The following is a 19,552-nucleotide window of genomic DNA, read 5'->3' as shown; positions in this document are numbered from 1 at the left end:
GGACCACAACTTCAAGGTAACTGTGATCATATGAGTGACAGATAACATTAACAGAATTGATACCCCAGCTAAGTTCGCTCCAGCAGCGAATATCAGTGATAACATTCCAGTGTGCAAGTAGCACCCGCTTCCATTAGCCGCACTGCATGTAGCATTCGCCACGTCCTGCAAAGGCTCAGAAGATATGGTGCATCCACACTGAAAGTGCCTGTGGTGTCCTCGCTCGTATATATTTTGTAACGTGGTGTCGGTTCTGTTGGCTGTGTCCAACAGAACTGGCACCACACTTCAATCTATAAAAATTCATTTGACACTGCAGAAAATCACCTAACTGGCATCACATAATATCGTGTCTGCCGAACATTTGCATTTCCCACAAGCACTATAATACAGGGTGACACAGAATAACGGGAATATTTAAAATGAGTAGTGGCAGCCGTGGGCAGCTGGCAGAGCTGCGGCTTCATGACAGTTAGTGAGTAAACAGTCTGCCATTTCAGTAAACAGGGATCAATGGAATGGATAACAGTGTGCCTTAGCCATAAAAATGTTTTATAAAAACAATGATAGTTTGGCAGCGGCGCAGAGGAAGTTTTGAAGTTTTTGTAATTTAGGACGTCACGATGCTGTTCCATTGAAACACACAGCAAAATGTTGGGTTAATAACTTTGAATAGACTGGATCTGCCCTCAAGAAGAAATGAACAGGATGACCAAGAAGAGTGCGATCTCCAACAAACATTGATGTTATGTTGACTTCTTAAGTAATAGAACCCAGTACATTGTCCTCGATGGTGAGTGTTCATCAGAGGTGTATGGGAAGGTGTCGTCGTTGATTGAGTGTAGGATGATACAAGATGACTTGGACAGAGTTTGTGATTGGTGTAAAGAATGGCAGCTAACTCTAAATATAGATAAATGTAAATTAATGCAGATGAATAGGAAAAAGAATCCTGTAATGTTTGAATACTCCATAGTAGTGTAGCGCTTGACACAGTCACGTCGATTAAATATTTGGGCGTAACATTGCAGAGCGATATGAAGTGGGACAAGCATGTAATGGCAGTTGCGGGGAAGGCGGATAGTCGTCTTCTGTTCATTGGTAGAATTTTGGGAAGATGTGGTTCATCTGTAAAGGAGACCCCTTATAAAACACTAATACGACCTATTCTTGAGTACTGCTTGGGCGTTTGGGATCCCTATCAGGTCGGATTGAGGAAGGACATAGAAGCAGTTCAGAGGCGGGCTGCTAGATTTGTTACTGGTAGGTTTGATCATCATGCGAGTGTTACGGAAATGCTTCAGGAACTCTGGTGGGAGTCTCTAGAGAAAATGAGGCGTCCTTTTCGTGAATTGCTACTGAGGAAATTTAGAGAACCAGCATTTGAGGCTGGCTGCAGTACAATTTTACTTCTGCCAACTTACATTTTGCAGAAAGACCACAAAGATAAGAGAAATTAGGGCTCGTACAGAGGTCTATAGGCAGTCATTTTTCCCTCATGCTGTTTGGGAGTGGAACAGGGAGAGATGATGTTAGTTGTAGTACGAGGTACCCTCTGCCACACACCGTATGGTGGATTGCGGAGTGTGTATGTAGATGTAGATGTAGATATACGCACGTCAGTCTTACAGAGCCCACGGCGTTCAATTCGTAAGCAAGCAGCAATGGTTGGAATGCCCTGGGAGAGTGTTCACAGAATCCTTCTTCTTCCTGTGAATTTCATCCGTACAAACTACAGATGGTGCAACAATTGAAGGACAACATTTACCAGTTGCAATTAGGATTCTGTCAACAAATGATAACAAAAATAAGCAATGACAACAAATTTCTACACAAGTTATGAATGTCAGATGAGGCACATTTTCATCTCACGGGTTATTAAATGAACAGAACTATTGTTAGTGGGCAAACACAGATCCTAATGACATTCGTGAGCACCCTTTACCCGCTAGTAAAGTGAAAGTATGGTGTGGTGTTTCATCACGTGGAATTTTCGGACTGTATTTTTTCGCAAATGAACAGGGAAACACAATAACTGTCAATACCGGTCATTATGTGGAGATGTTATGAACATTTGTCATACCTGCATTGAACAACTTTCCAAATGTTCAAGAAGTCCGATTTCAACAGGACGAAGCGACATCACACTATGCATGGCAGTCGATGGCAAATGTGTGAGAATTGTTTGGCAACTGTGTGATCTCACAATTCGGTAACATTTCCTGGCCCCCTAGATCACCAAATATATACTGTGGGGCTACCTCAAGAGCAAAGTCTTCACAATTTGACCAAGAACCCTGGATGAGCTAAAACAGAGAATTCGGGATGCTGTTCACAGTATCCCAGCTGAGATGTTGCAGCGGTCATTGAGGCATCTCAACAGCAGATTTCATGAATATGTTCATACAGGAGGACACCAACTTAAGGACATAATTTTAAAAAAACTGATAAATGCCATCGATTTTTCTTAAATAACGAAGTAGTAAGGTTTCAATTACTATGAATGCAACTTCTTTGCTTCATCACGTATAGTTTTTTTGGATTGTGGAAATGTTCCCGTTTTTCTGTGTCGCCCTGCATTATGTTAGCTGTACGCTAAGTGTCAGACATTATTTTATAGATACACAAAACAGAACAGAAAATTTACATTCCTAGCTTTCGGAACTTTGTTCATTCATCAGGGAGGAGAGAGAGGGGAAAAAAGGGATGAAGGGAAAGTGGATTCACTTATTCACAACCTAGGTTATGAAGCAACAGGGAAAGGTAAACAGGGAGGGTAGCAAGGATGGAGGCATGGTCATCAGAGGGTAGCCAAAGATATTATGCTGTTAGTACTGTGCCAGCTTCAAACCAAAGAGGATGCATACAGAAGTAAAGAGGTATATAGTATAAAGATAAACACAACGATGTAGGATGAAAAGATGCGTAAATGGCTAAAGAGGAGAGGGGAAAAAGAAGACGACTCAAGAGTAAATGGGAGTGAGGTCGGTTAACATAGGTTCAGTCCAGGGGGATGGCGGGATGAAAGGATGTGTCGGAGTGCAAGTTCCCATCTCCGCAGTTCCGAGGGACTGGTGTTGGGTGGGAGAAGCCAAATGGCACATATGTTGTAGCAGGTTCCTAGGTCCCTAGAATTATGCTGGACGGCATGCTCTACCCAGTGGTTCCTACCCCTGTAACCGACCCCGCTGCAAAACCTGCCCCATGCATCCCCCCACAACCACCTACTCCAGCCCCACTACTGGTAAAACATACACAATTCAAGGCAGGGCCACATGTGAAACAACACATGTCATTTATCAGCTGACATGCCTGCACTGCACAGCCTTTTACATTGGTATGACGACAACTAAACTGGCCGAGCACCTGAATGGACACAGACGAACTGTCTGTCTAGGAGATGTCCGACACCCAGTAGCAGAGCAGCACTCCAGCGTAATTCTAGGGACCTAGGAACCTGCTACAACGTACGTGCCATTTGGCTTCTCCCACCCAACACCAGTCCCTCGGAACTGCGGAGATGGGAACTTGCACTCCAATACAACCTTTCATCCCGCCATCCCCCTGGACTGAGCTTACATTAACCAACCTCACTCCCATTTACTCTTCAGTCTTCTCCTTTTTCCCTCTCCTCTTTAGCCATTCACGCATCTTTCCTTGCTACATAGTTGTGTTTATCTTTATACTATATACCTCTTTACTTCTGTATGCATCCTCTTTGGTTTGAAGCTGGCACAGTATTTACAGCAGAATATCTTTGGCTTCCCTCTGATGACCATGCCTCCATCCTTACTACCCTCCCTGTTTACCTTCCCCTGTTGCTTCATAACCTGGGTTGTGAGTAACTGAATCCACTTTCCCTTCATCCCTTTTTCCCCTCTCTCTTCCCTGATGAAGGAAAAAAAAAAAATTCTGTTCTGTTTTGTGTATCTATCGGCTGTGCTGAGCTGAGCTGAGCTGAGCTGAGCTGAGTTAAGTACTGGCCAGCCCCTCTGTCTCTTTGTTAGTATTTGTTTCAGACATTATTCTATAACAGATATGGCTGGAATCTGAGAAGCATTAAGGATTCCTCTGCAAAAGCTTCGGTGCACCTGTCCTACGTCGATAAGTGCTGACGGACGGTATTCTCCGATGCAGGTGGACCGTCTGTCTCCGGAGCTGCACACGAAGCACGGTTCGGTTCTGCAGCTGGTAGCCATCAGCTTCACACGGCTGACGGTGCTGCTCCACCAAGAGGGGCTGGCGGCCTTCCTCGAATACTTGCAGCGGCTCCAGGCGGTGCTGGAGAGGACGCAGGAGAGAGCGGCACGCGCCAGCGGCAAGCTGCCCTCGCGCCCGGCCGATGCCGGCAAGCTGGAAACCATCGCCGAAGATGAGGAGATGAAGCCTGTCGCACTACCGAAGCCCTCTAGCGGTACGTTCTGCTCCTATTGCGGCAATGCGGACTAGCTCTATGTCCTCTGATACTTGTAACTCAAATACTAACTTTTCTTTATTCCTCCCATTTTCACATCTAAACTGTATAGTGGCTTTATACTAAATACACTCTTCTGACCATTGTAGATTAAAATATAACTTAAGCCCATTTTACACAAACAGGGTGTATATGATCCAGGACAACCGGGAGATTTTGGAAAAACCCGGAAATTTTTTTCATCCGGGAGAAAACCGGGTAAAACCCGGGAATTCTTTTGAAATTCCGGGAATTTTTCATTGCTTCAGTTTTCAGTTAAATTTTTCGGATTTTGACTGGTAAGAACCAATACTCTAGCAAAGAATATTACTGTATCCCACTTCTGCAGAATAATACTGCAGGAACAAAACATAAACGAGAGGAGGGAAAAAAAAAAAACACGAAAATAAAACTTAAGTCACAAAGGAAATGCACTGTATGCAACAGAACACGGTGCTCATACAAGCGTCTGCCAACAGCAAAGTGTGTCAAAGGCTTTAGGAAGACTATGCAATGCTTCTTAACAACAAATTGCCTCCGATGTGCGTGACGTGACAGCTGTTTACATTAGATTCGTTTTAATGCAAGATCTTTTAATGTTTTACACGTACGAACATACGGCCTTCCTGCGTCATGGTAGCTGCACAAGTGCAGTGACACCTGTTGTATGGCACTCTCTGGCAACTGCTGAACTGAACCTATTTCTAACAGGTCACATGAAAATATTGCGAATGGTGGTTTGAAAAGCGTTATTTTGAAAGTTAATTTCCTTTTATGCAAGATGAACGATGTGCGGAATGTACATCGAATTTCTTAAATCGCAGAGCATTTGACTCTCATTTGAAAATAAACTCTTTGGGGATGACCATCTGGAAGAATTTGTAGCCCAGAAGATCAGACATTTACGTCGTTATTAAAAATTTTAGTGGCACATTTATATGATGTATCTTAAAGTGTAACACGCGGAAGAGAGATCAACATTATTTGTGGAAGCTTATCTTCTCTTGCAGCTTATTAATCTTAAAGACCAATATTATATGTGAAAGCTTTTCTTTTCTTGTAGCAACAATATGTATATTAATTTAAACAATTAACTTCCCTTATTTGTGTGTTCACGCTACTCAAGAGTGATCTTGCTGTTGGCTGACTACGTCACGTCTCTTAAGCTGTCATCAGCTGGCGAGATCACGTGACATGAGCTGTGACTGGCTTACGAAAGCGTGTCGCAATCTCGATTTCAATGCTTCGGAAAGTAACATGCGGTGTTTGGTGGAATTCAAATTTATACCTTCGTAACACGAAAATATGCAGCTTACATGTTGCTGTACATCAGATCTTTCCGAAACGTGTTTTTTTTCCCCTGAGTTTCATTTTCTAAAGTGCCGGGTAATTCTACGTCAGTGTATAAAACCATAAACAGTCGAAGGATTGATAAGTTTTACAATGCTGAGGAAAAGTATACTGTCACTTAACACGGAAAAAGTGTATTTTCATCCGGGAGAAAGTGTATTTTCATCCGGGAGAAAGTGTATTGTCAACTGGAAAATCTGGGAATTTTTTTCCCTTGTCCATGTATACACCCTGACAAATGACTTTCTGGTCAAAATAAACTAGTCGAAGTGTGTGTCCCTTTCGTGCCTGTGTGTGAATCTACAACTGACCGTGACACAAGTGTGTCTATGAGAAGAGTGATATATGGACTGTGCTGAGTGTGGAGTTGTAAACTTCCAAGTATACTGCATGTGCACAGAGATAGGGGACTTTGGAGGTGTCTGCTAACATTGGAAGTTATTATCTATTCTTGTCGATCTCACTTCTATTATAGAAATGGATTTTGTGCTTCCATGTCTTCCTAATCTGTATTATATTCTTTGGTTTGTTTTCAGGGAACACTGCAAAGATACACAAGGTCCCAATATTTTTTTTTGTATTAATGTTCTCCTACAAAAGATACAAAATATTAGAAAGCAAAAAATATTTACATTTTATGGAGAAATAAACCTACACTATGCATAATAACAACACCGAAAAGTAAATGTGTTTCAATGAAAATTATTTCAACAGTGAAAAAGTCAGAATTATTGTACGAGAAAAGTAATTTTTGTTGTTATTTGACACTTCGCAGGAAAATGAGATATGAAAGATAAGAACCTTCAACATCGCAGCGCATCAGCAATCGTTGGTTAATATATTAAAAAACCAGAAACCCGCCTCGATTGCAAAAAAAGGACCTAGTGTTAACCTAGGTTTCGGTGTAGATGACTACACCTTCTTCAGAACAATAAAACCCACAAGTGCCTAAGAAGACCTTTGTCAATGATTAAAAGAACACAACAGCTATACATTTATAAACGAAAAAAAAAAGGAAAACACAAACAGTACATATGTACAAAGTCAAAACCACTACTTAACTTAATGGTGTACGCCCCACCTCACACCGGCCTATGTTCGATGGGCCATGACCCGCCATAAACTGACATTGTCCTGCTGGAATTGCTGAAGTCTGTCGGAACGCACATTGGACATGAATGGATGCATGTGATCAGACAGGATGCCTATGTACATGTCACCTTTCAGTGTCGTATCACGTGTTCCGTATCACTCCAACTGCACATGCCCCACACCATTACAGAGCCTTCACCAGCTTGAACAGTCCCGTTCTGACGTGCAGGGTCCATGTATTTATGAGGTTGTCTTCATACCCATACATGTCCATCCACTCGTTGAAATGAGACTCATCCGACCAGGCAACATGTTTCCAGTTATCAACAGTCCAATGTTGTTGTTGTTGACAGGCCCAGGCAAGGCATAAAGCTTTGTGTCGTGCAGTCATTAAGTGGGCCTTTGGCTCAGGAAGCCTGTCTTGATGATGTTTCATTGAATGGTTTGCCCACTGACACTTGTTGAGGGCCCATCATTGAAACCTGCAGAAATCTGCGGAAAGGTTGCACTACTGTCACGTTGAATGATTCTCTTCAGTCGTCGTTGGTACCGTTCCTGCAGGATCTTTTTCCAGCCACAGATTTGGAGATTTGACAGATCCCCCACTTCGTCTCTATCTCAGAGATGCTGCGTCCCATCACTCGTGTGCTGATTGTAAGATCATGTTCAAACTCACTTAAATCTTGATAACCTGCTATTGTAGCAGCAGTAACTGAGCTAACAACTCCACTGGACTCTTGTTGTGTTAATAGGCATTGCTGACCACAGCACCATATGCTGCCTGTTTACATATCTCTGTATTTGAATAGGCATGCGTATGCCAGTCTCTTTGGCACTTGTGTAAATGCTGCTACCAAAACATTTAATCTAAAAAGGCAAGGCTTAACCTGAGAAGGCAAGGCTTAACCTGAGAAGGCAAGGCTTAACCTGAGAAGGCAAGGCTTAAACAGGAAACACCTTCCTGCAAATAAAAATACTGTATATTTTCAAGACACTTTTGCCGACAGGACTTGCCACTAGCCTACCATCAGGTCTATTGTACTAATATATCTCGCCCCTGAAAATCTAGTTAATAATGTACTTTTCAGTTACAATTATCGGATGTAAGGTTCCTGCATCTAATGCCAAATGAACTGTTCCATCTAGTTTCTTTAACCAATAAATATGAGCTGTTGTTACTGTCACTTAATTTGGAAGAGTTGCAAGGAAGAATAATTAATGCGGTCACTGACATTGAATTGAGGTGTCTTTATATATTTTTAACTATGATGGAAAAATTTGAAAGTGCAAAGCCTATACCTTTTCAGGTGAAGTACTGAAATGAATGTGCTGCTGGGTGAGATGTTAATTTACAATGATTTTTTGTACATGGGAATAAATGTGTTAATGAATGGAAAATGCTGATTAACACAGATGATGGTTAATAATTAATTTAGCGTATGGGTATGTTCTACAGGGTGATTCTCATTAATGTTTAAAAAACCCTCAAATGATGTAGATGATGAAACTTCTTGGCAGATTGAAACTGTGTGCCGGACCGAGACCCGAATTTGGGACCTTTGCCTTTTGTGGGCAAGTGCTCTACCAACTGAGCTACCCAAGCACGACTCGCGCCCCGTCCTCACAGCTTTACTTCTGCCAGTACCTCGTCTCCTACCTTCCAAACTTAACAGAAGCTCTCCTGCGAACCTTGCTAGCACTCCTGAAAGAAAGGATATTGCGGAGACATGGCTTAGTCACAGCCTAGGGGATGTTTCCAGAATGAGAAGGTCCCAAGTTAGAGTTTCGGTCCGGCACACAGTTTTAATATGCCAGGAAGTTTCATATCAGAGCACACTCCGCTGCAGAGTGAAAATCTCATTCTGATGTAGATGATATTTGGACAAGTAATTTAATATAAGACACAGAGGATCACAAACGTCAGGAAATATCCAACAAATGGATAACAAATGTTGAACGTGTGTTACCACCAGATGATGTACTTCATCCCATGTGCAGCGGTTGGGCTTGGGTATGAGGAGATGATTAAGTGAGGTAACACTTGGATTTAAGCAAACTGTGCAAATTTTGAACACCTTTTGTCAGTGCGATCCGTTGTAAATGTAGAAGTTACAAAATTGTTTTCCTTACTGTAACTGAGTAAAATGTGTTATGTCACGTTTCTTTCCTTTTGTCCCTTCTTTCTTGGTTTATATACAATATTTACTAAAGAAAATGTAGATCATTTACTGGTAATGATGTAGTTGGAAGCTTATACTTATTGACTTGTGATGCAGTATGGCAGTTTTTCGTTGTATTGTACTTTACAATTAACCAGTGGAGACTGCAAGACCTATAAATAACAACATAAACACAGTCTTCTAATGCAATGAAAAAAGTACCGCCTGCCAGATGCGAGACTCGAATCCTTAGCTCCACGTGCTGATGTCGCGCACGTTGACCTGAACCCACACCAATGTCAATACTTGACTTTGGTTTCGATAATCCACGGCTGCACGTGCGGCAAGGTAAGTCAAGTCATCTGCTGATATCACATGTTCAACATTTGTCATCTGCTTTTGTGGTATTTCCCAATATTTGTGGCCCTGTCTGCCTTATATTGAATTACTTCTCTCAGCATAACTTATGTCGCTTTGGAAGTTTTTAAATGAAAAGTGACCCTCTTTAGTGGCTGGTTCTCTTTGCAAATGTGTTTCTTGAGTTTGGCCACATCCAGAATACAGTGTTTCATGAATGAAGGTATGTATAACACTTAGAGTAAGAAGCATTTCAAATGTGAAGATACAATACTGTGCGACTGATCTCCTGATTTTCTAGATCAGCTGGCATGCTTGACTCGGCGCAACTGCTGTTTCTGTAAGAATGATGAATTTTTAATTCTTTGCAATGAAAACGTAGCTGAAAGAGTACCACATATGCAAATTTTTGTCAATGAAATGAAGTTGCTTAAGTTAAATGATGTAAAAAAAAAAGGTGTAAATTCCACTTAAGTGGAAAAGAATGAAGTACCGTGTAAATGATGATTGGTATAGGAACTTGAACCTGTCAGTCATTCTCAAAAACAAATCTCTACTTCATACGCTACTTTCAAGTGAGCGACAAATTCTTTCTCAGTGAGATGACCATCTTACGAAATGATGGAAATGATGTCCATGTCCATTAAATGAAGCCTCAAATTGAGAATTGCTCTTCAACCCCGAGAGGGATGTAACAAGAAGTAAAAATGTATTGCATCTGTATTTGCATTTGCAGCTACACAGCAACTTGACACAGTCAGTTCCACAATATTGCTTCTTTGGCCATGATGCGTGTATTTGTACATATTGCATAATCTCCATTAAACAAATCCAGAATGAGATTTTCACTCCGCAGCAGAGTGTGCACTGATATGAAGGTAGGAGGCGAGATACTGGCAGAAGTAAAGCTGTGAGGACCGGGCGTGAGTCGTGCTTCGGTAGCTCAGATGGTAGAGCACTTGCCCGTGAAAGGCAAAGGTCCTGAGTTCGAGTCTCGGTCAGGCACACAGTTTTAATCTGCCAGGAAGTTTCACAATTCATGAACATTGTATTAGCTGTACAGAACTCAGTTTTTACTGACCAGTTTGCTTCCAGTACACGGGAACTCATTTTATCGCTCCACAAATTCAGGTGCAAGAGCTAACTTGTAGAAGTACATATTTATTCAGTAAATAATTATTCTTCAAATTACAGCCAAGCGTTCTCGGAGGACCACTCACGTTATCGAGACCATAGACTTCAAGGTGACAGCCAGCATGCACAACCTGGAAGTTCGCGTTACATGCAGAGCAAGACCTCTCGCCTCTGCTGCACTGCTAGGCGTCGATGCGACGATGGCCGTCAAGAAGTCTTACAAGGAAATAATTGCCCACCTTCGCAACATAACTGTCAACGACCCCAATCCGGAGTCGTCCCACAGCCAGGTATGTTGTATATATATCACAAGAAAATTGCAAGGGAGGTTTTTGTTTAGCCAGTAATTACTATAAAGAGTTGAAATTTAAAACCATATAATACTCGAGGACAGTTGTACTTATTCCAATATTCCTACCACTGCTGTCATTCCCACTTTAAAACTGCATTGTGCACCCACCAACTACCACCTATTCCATCCTGACCACTGGTTAATCATACAAAATCAAAGGCAGGGCAACTCAGGGAACCAAACATGTGGTGTGTCTTCATGTTTTTGTGGTGCAGTGACTGAGTCATTAAATTTTGAGAGTGTAGCTGTATGAACTGTTTTTCTTCTTCTTTTCTTCTTCTTCTCCTTTTTCTAATATTTTGGCCATATGCTTTCCAGCCATCTTCAGAGTGGGCCAACAGACTGAAGCTACAGAACTTCATTCATAATTTTAAATCACAGATACACAAGTACCCCGAGACATTGTTTGGCAGCAAAGAGTATGCGTAAATTTAACCTATAGTTAATGCAGTTGACCCATGCCGGGATCTTGACGTTTCATTATTAGCTGCACTGAAGTGACATCTTTGTAAGTTTATTGAAGAAAGTGCGAGATTTCATAGTTTGTCAGGCTTGGAACCACTCTCACTGCCAATTAAATTCAATGCTAAATGAATTTCAACAGTGTCTCTCACCAAAAGAGTTCTAAAAGATGAAGTTGGCATTAGAATTTTGACATTTTCATACCGCATAGGGAATGCCTCCCATTTTTGTATGTTTTGATTTGTCACAAAGATGATGCACCTTGGGACCGGCAGTTTACTGGAAGCTGACTCATACAGACTTATATTTACATCCGAACACCTGCCACCAGAATTCTCAGGTGATAAGTCTCCTCAGAAATTTGGTTCACAGGGCTCATAGCATTGCTAACTAGAACAGTCTGCAGGTTAAACTTGTACACTTGAAGGAGTTTTTGAAGCAAATGGGTATTCTCCTCAACTTACTTTACTTTTTCATGTCCGGAAACTACAATTTGTTTGCCCAGTATTGGGCAATGTCCAATGTTTCTTCTTTAGCCAGCCATAGATCGTCTCGGGTGCATTTGTGGGGGCAGGCAGGACATTGTAGATGATGTTCCATGTGCTGTCGAGTGCCGCAGTCGCATTTGTCGTCATTTTCGTCCAGCAAACCCTATTCGATCAGATTAGATTTCACAGGAGCCACCCCAGTTCTGATGCGGTTAAACATTCTCCAGGTTTTCCAGTCACCAGAAACGCCGCTTGATGGGTCTTCGCTTCGTGGATAGTAGATGGGGGGGGGGGGGGGGGGGCTCATCTAAGGCGCAACTTAGGAAACGGCGTCTGGATTTGAGTCTGCTGGGGCCACACTCTAGGCCAAATATTGAGTGACGGGTATCAAAGGTTTGTTTTAGCTTCTCGATATGTTCATGGGCTTTCCTACGTGAGTCAGGATTTGTGTTACGTGCGGCCCTGTGAAGGTTTTCTATGGTTGTTGGTTTCATGCAGCCTATCACTATCCTGCATGTTTCATTCAAGCTAATATCTACCTTTTTTGCGTGGGCTGTTGTACACCATACCGGTAGGTTTGGCACCCCATTTGCTATTGGACAGCTTTCTTATTAGGGAATTTCGTGCTTCTACTTTTTTTTTGCGCGTTTTTTCGGAATGATATTTGTATGTCAATGTTCTGGCCAGCAGGATGCCAAGGTAGGTGGGAGTATCTGTGTGTTCTAGTAATGTCCCATCCCAAGTAACATTGAGCCTGTACTTTGCCTGCCTCGAGTTCAGATGGAATTAACTCACTGAAGTTTTGGAGGGATTGGGTTTTAGAGAATTCTTTTTGTAGTAGGTTGACATTGTAGAAAGGGCGGTTTCTAGTTTCTCCTCGATGGCTTCAAACCTGTTGCCTTGAACTGTTGTTGCCAGGTCGTCTGCATATACAAAAGTTTTGGTTTTGTCTGGAGTTGGTTGGTCATTTGTATATATGTTTAATAGGATTGGCGCCAAAACGCTCCCTTGGGCGAGCCCATTTTTCTGATTCCACCATCGACTCTTTTTTTCCCCTCAAGCATTACGAAGAACTGTCTATTTTGGAGCAGGGATTCGATTATCTTGACTAGGTGGTCTCCTCAACAAATACATAACATATTATGAATAAAACATAAGGTGGAAGTAAGGAATGAGAAATGATGTAGAGAGAGATTTACATCCACAGCTTTCCTGGCATATATGGGGAAACCTGTCCTCAAAAATAGGTCGAATACTCAGGAAGCACAAAGTTGGTGATTTTCTACCATGTACCGAAGAATGCAGCATTTTTGGGTTCTGTCAAAGATGACTTGATGTTCCACAAGGCTGGCATTTACAAGATTCCGTGTGAGTGTTGTACTTCGTAAATCAGGCAGATGACTTATTCAGTCTGTGAAAGAAATGCGCAGAACGTTGTAGCTACACTCGATGCTTACAACTCTGTGAACTGCTTGTGGGGAAAGCACTGCATTAACACCGGTCAATCTGTGCGATATAAAAAGTCAAAATTCTAGTGTCGACTTCATCTGTTTGGAACTCAGTGGTGAAAGAAGCAGCTAAATTTCATTCGGTGAAAAATTTAAGTAACAGACATAGTGGTTTCGATTTGGATGAATTGTGGAATCCTTTGCTTTCTTTCATAAACCCAAAAAGTTGTTACTCAGTGCCGCTAATTATGATGTATTGACATTCAAATGTAAATGGGCCGCAGAGCCACAGATTCAATTTATGCATACTCTTTTCCTCCAAAAAATGTGTCTGGCTCTTCTGTCTTGCTAGTTTAAAACAACTGAGTGAGTACTGTGGCTTCAGTCTGTTGACTCACTCAGAAGATGACCAGAAGCCGTACTCCAGATGTTAGTTAATTTATAAATTACCCGGTTGCTGGTCTTCAGCCCCGAGAAGTCTGTGAATCCTCGGCTCTTTGATAATTATTCTTGTGTTTGTAGAAGAACTTAACTTTTGCCAAAACCAGTACTCAAAAACTCTGATTTATAGGAAAGCTTTTATTAAGCTTTTAATTAAAAATGTGATCAGTTGTTAAGCAACTAGGTACATCTTGTTTTTTTAACTTACTCCAAGTTCCAAAGCCAAAAAACAAGAGTACATAAGTATTTACATTATTGTTATAATCTTCTGGTTGTTGGTATTCCTTGACCCCACGGTTTGTGCAGAAGATTCTTTGTTGCCTCCAATTACTTTGTTTGTCATTATAGCAGTTACAGCTGTAACGTTCGGGACAGCGTGGAGCTCGTGCGTAATACTTCAGAAGAAAGTAATAAAATATATGAAACAAGAATTGCTCCTTAATAAATCCTCTTACATAGTAATTAAAGTTTTAACTTCTGGACAATCTTTCCAGTGAAACAAACAGATCTTCTGCCATTAAAGGTTTTTTGTTTATGTTCAAAATTGGTACAAGACTTCACCCTCAGTCAATGAAATTATTTATTTCCAAAAAGTCTGGCTACAAAAGATCTGCAAAATCTTGTACCCTCACACTATTGGAAGAAGAAAAAGAAGAATAGTAGTAGTTCATGTGGCTGCACTCTCGAAATTTAATGGATCTCCAAACGTGTTGTTTACCGACTGACCGATACTGACTGTACAGCTTTTTACATAGGAATGGTCATCACTAAATGTCCCGAGTGGATGAGTAGACATAGAATACATGTCTGCCTTGGGGACAACCAGTGCTCGGTTGTTGAATGCTTTCTAGAGCAGACTGATCCAATTTGAGTGCTTGCTTGTAGGCAGCCAGGTGCCCATGCAAAGAGGTCGATAGTGGCAGCCAAATAACTGATGTACCGGCAGTTATGGTTGTCGTAGTGGTGCAGTAGGACTACCTTGTGTGGAGCCTGTGCTTGTACGACCTGCACAGACTCCTGGGTGGGCTGACAGGTGTTAGTGGGCACATGTGCCTCATAGGCAGACATCCGAATAGCCTCATCTACAGGGACCTGTGTGCCAGCTATGCCACAAGGGACTTTGGTATCATCCAGACTACCTGAAATACAGAGAACAAAATTCAGTCTTCAGTAAGTGACAAGTGTTCAAAAAGTAACAGGAATTTTATAATTTTGCATGTTGCATTAGCCCGATTTGCACATTATTTTCACTATTGTGTTGGAAATTGTGTTTATAGTGATATGAATATTGGATATTTAGTCTCTTGTCTGCTATCAGAGATGTTACACATGTTTCCCTAATATTGTCAGTTACTTTTTTTGTGTGAAAATTGATTAGAGAAATTGTATTAAATGGAATAAATTGTTGCAAAGTCTTAGAAATGTGAAGTCAGTGGGTTTATGGCATAATGGTGTAAGTCAGAGTTTGAGGAAAATGAGTTAAGTGATATATTATGTAGTAGAAACTGCACTCTTTTGGTAGTGTAGTGATGCATGTCTTTGTACGCACAATGGCATCACAGAGGTTCTGCTGTGAAATGGTTTGTGTAATACATGTTACGGCAAAGTGAAGTAAGTCTGACTTGCACCACAATATCCTGAAACAAAATTGGATTATTTGCTTACTTGTTATGCCAAAGTGAAGCAAGTCTGATTTGCACTACAGTGCCGTGAAACAAAATTAGATTTTCTGTTTCACCACCAAGAAGTTTTCTTCTTTATTATTACCATTATTATTAATATTATTACTACTACTTCTATTATTACTATTACTATTACTATTTTGCAGAGGAGTTTCTTGGATTTATCAGTATGTTCTGTATTATAATATCCATATATTACTACACTTAATTGTGCTTATGTGCTGTCAATTCAAAGTGAAATTCGTGGAATTTTTAATAATTATAGTGATGATAATACTACTACACTCATTGTAAGCTGCAGTATTAATACAACCAAGTATTAGGCTCAATAGCCCTATGTGTACTTCTGTTAGGCTTTCGTGATATTTCTGTACATTGTTTCACAAAATGTTTAATTTCTCAAAATGAGTGAAATTGCCTTTATGCCATAAACCCCTTTAAATATTGCTTTTGGTGTATCTCCCATTAGTAATGGAAGGGTTTACAAGGAGTATAAACTTTTTAAGGAAGTTGTGAAGACAATGAAAACAATAAGTCATGAAACTCTAGCACATAATCAATCTATAAAATCATGGAAAAATTAGAAGAAATAATTATGAGTGATCACTAGTTCTCAATCAGAGGTGTCATTGATTATGTTGGTTTATCACTTAGCCCATTCCATGAAATTTGTCAGATAACTGGGGTATGGAACACGACAGCAAAAACTTGTTCCAAAATCGTTTAATTTCAGACAAAAAGAGCAGCAAATACAAGATGCTCAGAACTCACTGTATGATGCCAACAATGATGCAGACCTACTGAAATGTGTCTAACAGGTGATGAAACATGAGTTCACGAATACAGCATTGAAATTAAAGTGTGATCTTCTCGGGGTATTGAAATTAAAGTGTGATCTTCTCGGGGGAAACTTTCTGGATCATAGGATGGTTGCGTGTGAAGGTTATGCTCACAGTATTCATAGATTTTAATGGCATAGTGCACCATGATTTGTTGCCACTAGGTCAAAGGATTGGTAAGGAGTATTTCGTATAAGTATAATGCCATTTGTGTGAAGGAATCTGAAACTTTCTCGAATGTGTGGTGAAACAGTTCGTGTCTCTTACATGACGGTAGTTCACCTGCTCAAACTTCGTTACTTGTTTGTAAATTGTTGACCAAAAACAGTACTGTAGTGATTTTCAGTGTACATGTTCACCCTGTGCGCCTCTACTGTTCCCAGGACCAAAGAAAACCATAAAGGACTACATTTCTATTAGCATACATGAGAATAGAAAAGCATTCCTGAGACATCTAAAAGCTATCCCAGTTATGAAGCCCCACAAGTGTTTCAGGCATGAGAAAACCTGCTGGAATTAGTGTACATATCTGTTGGGGACCATTTTTTAGGAGAAAACATTCATGCAGACAAATAAATACAATTATCTCCCCCACCCCTCAAAAAAGAACACTAAGCTGTTGGAGTTATAGCTCTTTCCAGTTGGCCCCAAACAGTCATTGTTTACTTCCTCATGAATATTTCAAAACCTTGTAAAATCTTTTCCACTTCTTTTAATTTGGTGCCAGTAAGGACTATGAAACTTGTAGTAAAGACCTTGATGTGTTTCACTCCAACATAAAGTGTACTTTTCTATATAATGCTGTTCTGTGGCCATTCTTACAGTCTTTTGAGTTTATTCTAGCTTTTCACCAGTGCAACTCACCTGTTGAATTTGGTATCACTGTTTTCACAAGCACTATTACTTTCAAAATTTATGTATTAAAAATGGTAAGACACTAGGTTTTTGGAACACGTTATGTCAAGATTTTCTGGGTCTGGCACTGCAAATAATTGTGTATCGCCTTACTGCTTTGCAGATACTATCTGTAGTTGGAGAAGAAGCTTTGTCTGCACGTGTGGTGATCTTTGACCTGGACGAAGCTGTCGATACCTCAGACAAAGTGGATATGTCTGTGAGAGTGTCGATGGCCTGTGTCAAAGTCGTCTTCCTCAACTGGTTTGTCACCACGATGCTGGTAAGTATTGCGCCAACCGGCTCGTCTCATTACGGTAATATCTGTGTCTTTGAAGACATTTATCGTGTAACACATTTGTGTATGATACACACAATTGAAATTGGAGAGCTTCCTGAGGCCTGTGTGAATGAAATAGCACTCTGATTATTTCCATTATTTCTTTGTGTGAATGTGCTACTGAACAAAGCAGTCCAGGTACTATTTCCTTAAAAATTCAATCCAAACAGGATCTTCTAACCATTTATCTGTGCTGTAAATCGTGAATCGTTCATGATTGAGATTGAAGTCTTTATTGCTTTTCGACATAATTTCTACCTTTATTACCTTCTTACAGTCACCTTCTCATAATTTCTTGAAGCAGTGGACCACCTTTGTCATGCCAGTCCTTCTACTGTGTGACTCATCTATGCCAACTCACAATGAAATTGTGCAACTGCTTTTTAAGGGGGGTAGGATGTCAAACGGGCCAACTTCGAGAAGGAGAGGCACCGCAGGACATTTTAATTTGCACTGTCTATACTTTTACAAATAAATTCATAAAACTTTGTCAGCATGACCATGACCAGGAAGGATTCAGGATTCCCTCTCATAGCAGTGGAAGTTCAAAAACACGAAAAAATGATATTTTTTAAATGTGAAATTTCATGATTTTTTTTCAGTTACTGTTGGCGGCATTTTTTGCTATAGGTACACTTTTCTTCATAAGTAAGAGAGATTCTTCGATGAATTTTGCACAGCTTACAAACCAAACTTACAGGTGTATGAAACTCTAGAATTTATTTAATCTATGGAAAAATGAATGGGCTGTTACGTTTGAAACTTTGTTTTTAGAGAAAACTCGAATTTTATAGTTAATTATCTCAATTTTTACCACAGTTTTTAACAGATTAGGGAAATTCTAGAGTTTCATACACCTGTAAGTATGGTTTGTATGCTGTGCAAAATTCATCGAAGAATCTCTCTTACTTATGAAGAAAAGTGTACCTACAGCAACAAATGCAGCCAATACCAAGTGAAAAAATGATGAAATTTCACAAGTAAAAAAAATTGTTTTGTTATGTTTTTGAACTTCCTCTGCTATTAGTGTGAATCCTGAATCCTTCCTGGTCATGCTGACAGTTTTATGAATTTATTTGCAAAAGTATAGACAGTGTAAATTAAAATGTCCTGTGGTGCCTCTCCTGCTCAAAGTCTGCCTGTTTCACGTCCTACCCCCCCTTAAAGAACTTTTCTGTATTTTGGTGGTCTTATGTAACAATTACAACATTGCGTACCCAGATTCCTTATTAATCAGAACAACACCTCTGAAGTGAATCTCGGAACAGAAGAGAATGACATTTCTCTTAGACTTCTTTCAGCTCTGTCTGGGTGTTGTCATCATAGGCAGTGACCCTTCTTGAATCGGTGTCTCACCCTGATGATGATCCGTGCTTGCGTCTCTCACTGCAGTTCTGTACATTGATCAAACCAGTGTGTGAACTGTGGAAAATTCTCTACTTGCTAACAACCTAAACCAAGTTTTTTCATAAACATCTTTCATCTGATTGTGTGGAGAAAGGGAACAAGATGTTATGCCAGGATATGGACTGATTTGTGTGATAAATAATATATGCAAATCTCTCCAAGAAGGTTTTTTTGTTTGCCACAAAGCCCTGATTAGAGCTCACCATTCCTTTATACAGCACAACCCACACTCGAATGTTATCATTCGATTTAGAGCAATGCACAGCAGTTGTTAGTGTTACTGTTTATCCTGGATAGTTTGTGAAATTGCCTGTTATTCAGACAATGAGTACACATTTCTGATTAGATATTACTTAATAATTTACATGAATTGTCACTCTCTGTCTCACCACTTTGCTAACAGATATATTTGTACACGTTCTTTGACTAACTATTTTTTGTCACTCTGTCTCACCACTTTGCTAACAGATATATTTTTACACGTTCTTTGACTAACTATTTTAAAGATGTTTTCATTTTATGTGCCATGTCACAAGCAGTTGTGTGTACTTGCAGTTAAAGAGAGAGAGAGAGAGAGAGAGAGAGAGAGAGAGAGAGAGAGAGGGGAAGGGGGGGAGGGGGGGGGCGGGGATTCAGTAATATTCACACTTGTCA

The 19,552-nt window shown here is 40.5% G+C and overlaps 1 protein-coding gene across 1 annotated transcript in view; it reads left to right on the top strand.

Annotated features, from left to right (window-relative positions):
* The window catches only part of LOC124719041 (vacuolar protein sorting-associated protein 13), a 447,369-nt gene that overhangs the window by 118,916 nt on the left and 308,901 nt on the right, over positions 1 to 19,552 (top strand). The window contains exons 19-21 of the mRNA XM_047244711.1: positions 4,138 to 4,414; positions 10,606 to 10,835; positions 17,276 to 17,434. Coding sequence (XP_047100667.1) covers positions 4,138 to 4,414; positions 10,606 to 10,835; positions 17,276 to 17,434 — 666 coding nt within the window. The remainder of the gene's footprint in view (positions 1 to 4,137; positions 4,415 to 10,605; positions 10,836 to 17,275; positions 17,435 to 19,552) is intronic.

This window comes from Schistocerca piceifrons, chromosome 10, assembly GCF_021461385.2.
Source record: "Schistocerca piceifrons isolate TAMUIC-IGC-003096 chromosome 10, iqSchPice1.1, whole genome shotgun sequence".
NCBI classification, from domain to species: Eukaryota; Metazoa; Arthropoda; class Insecta; order Orthoptera; family Acrididae; genus Schistocerca; species Schistocerca piceifrons.
The sequence above is the reverse complement of the archived record's forward strand: the minus strand, read 5'-3'. Positions and strand labels throughout refer to the sequence as shown.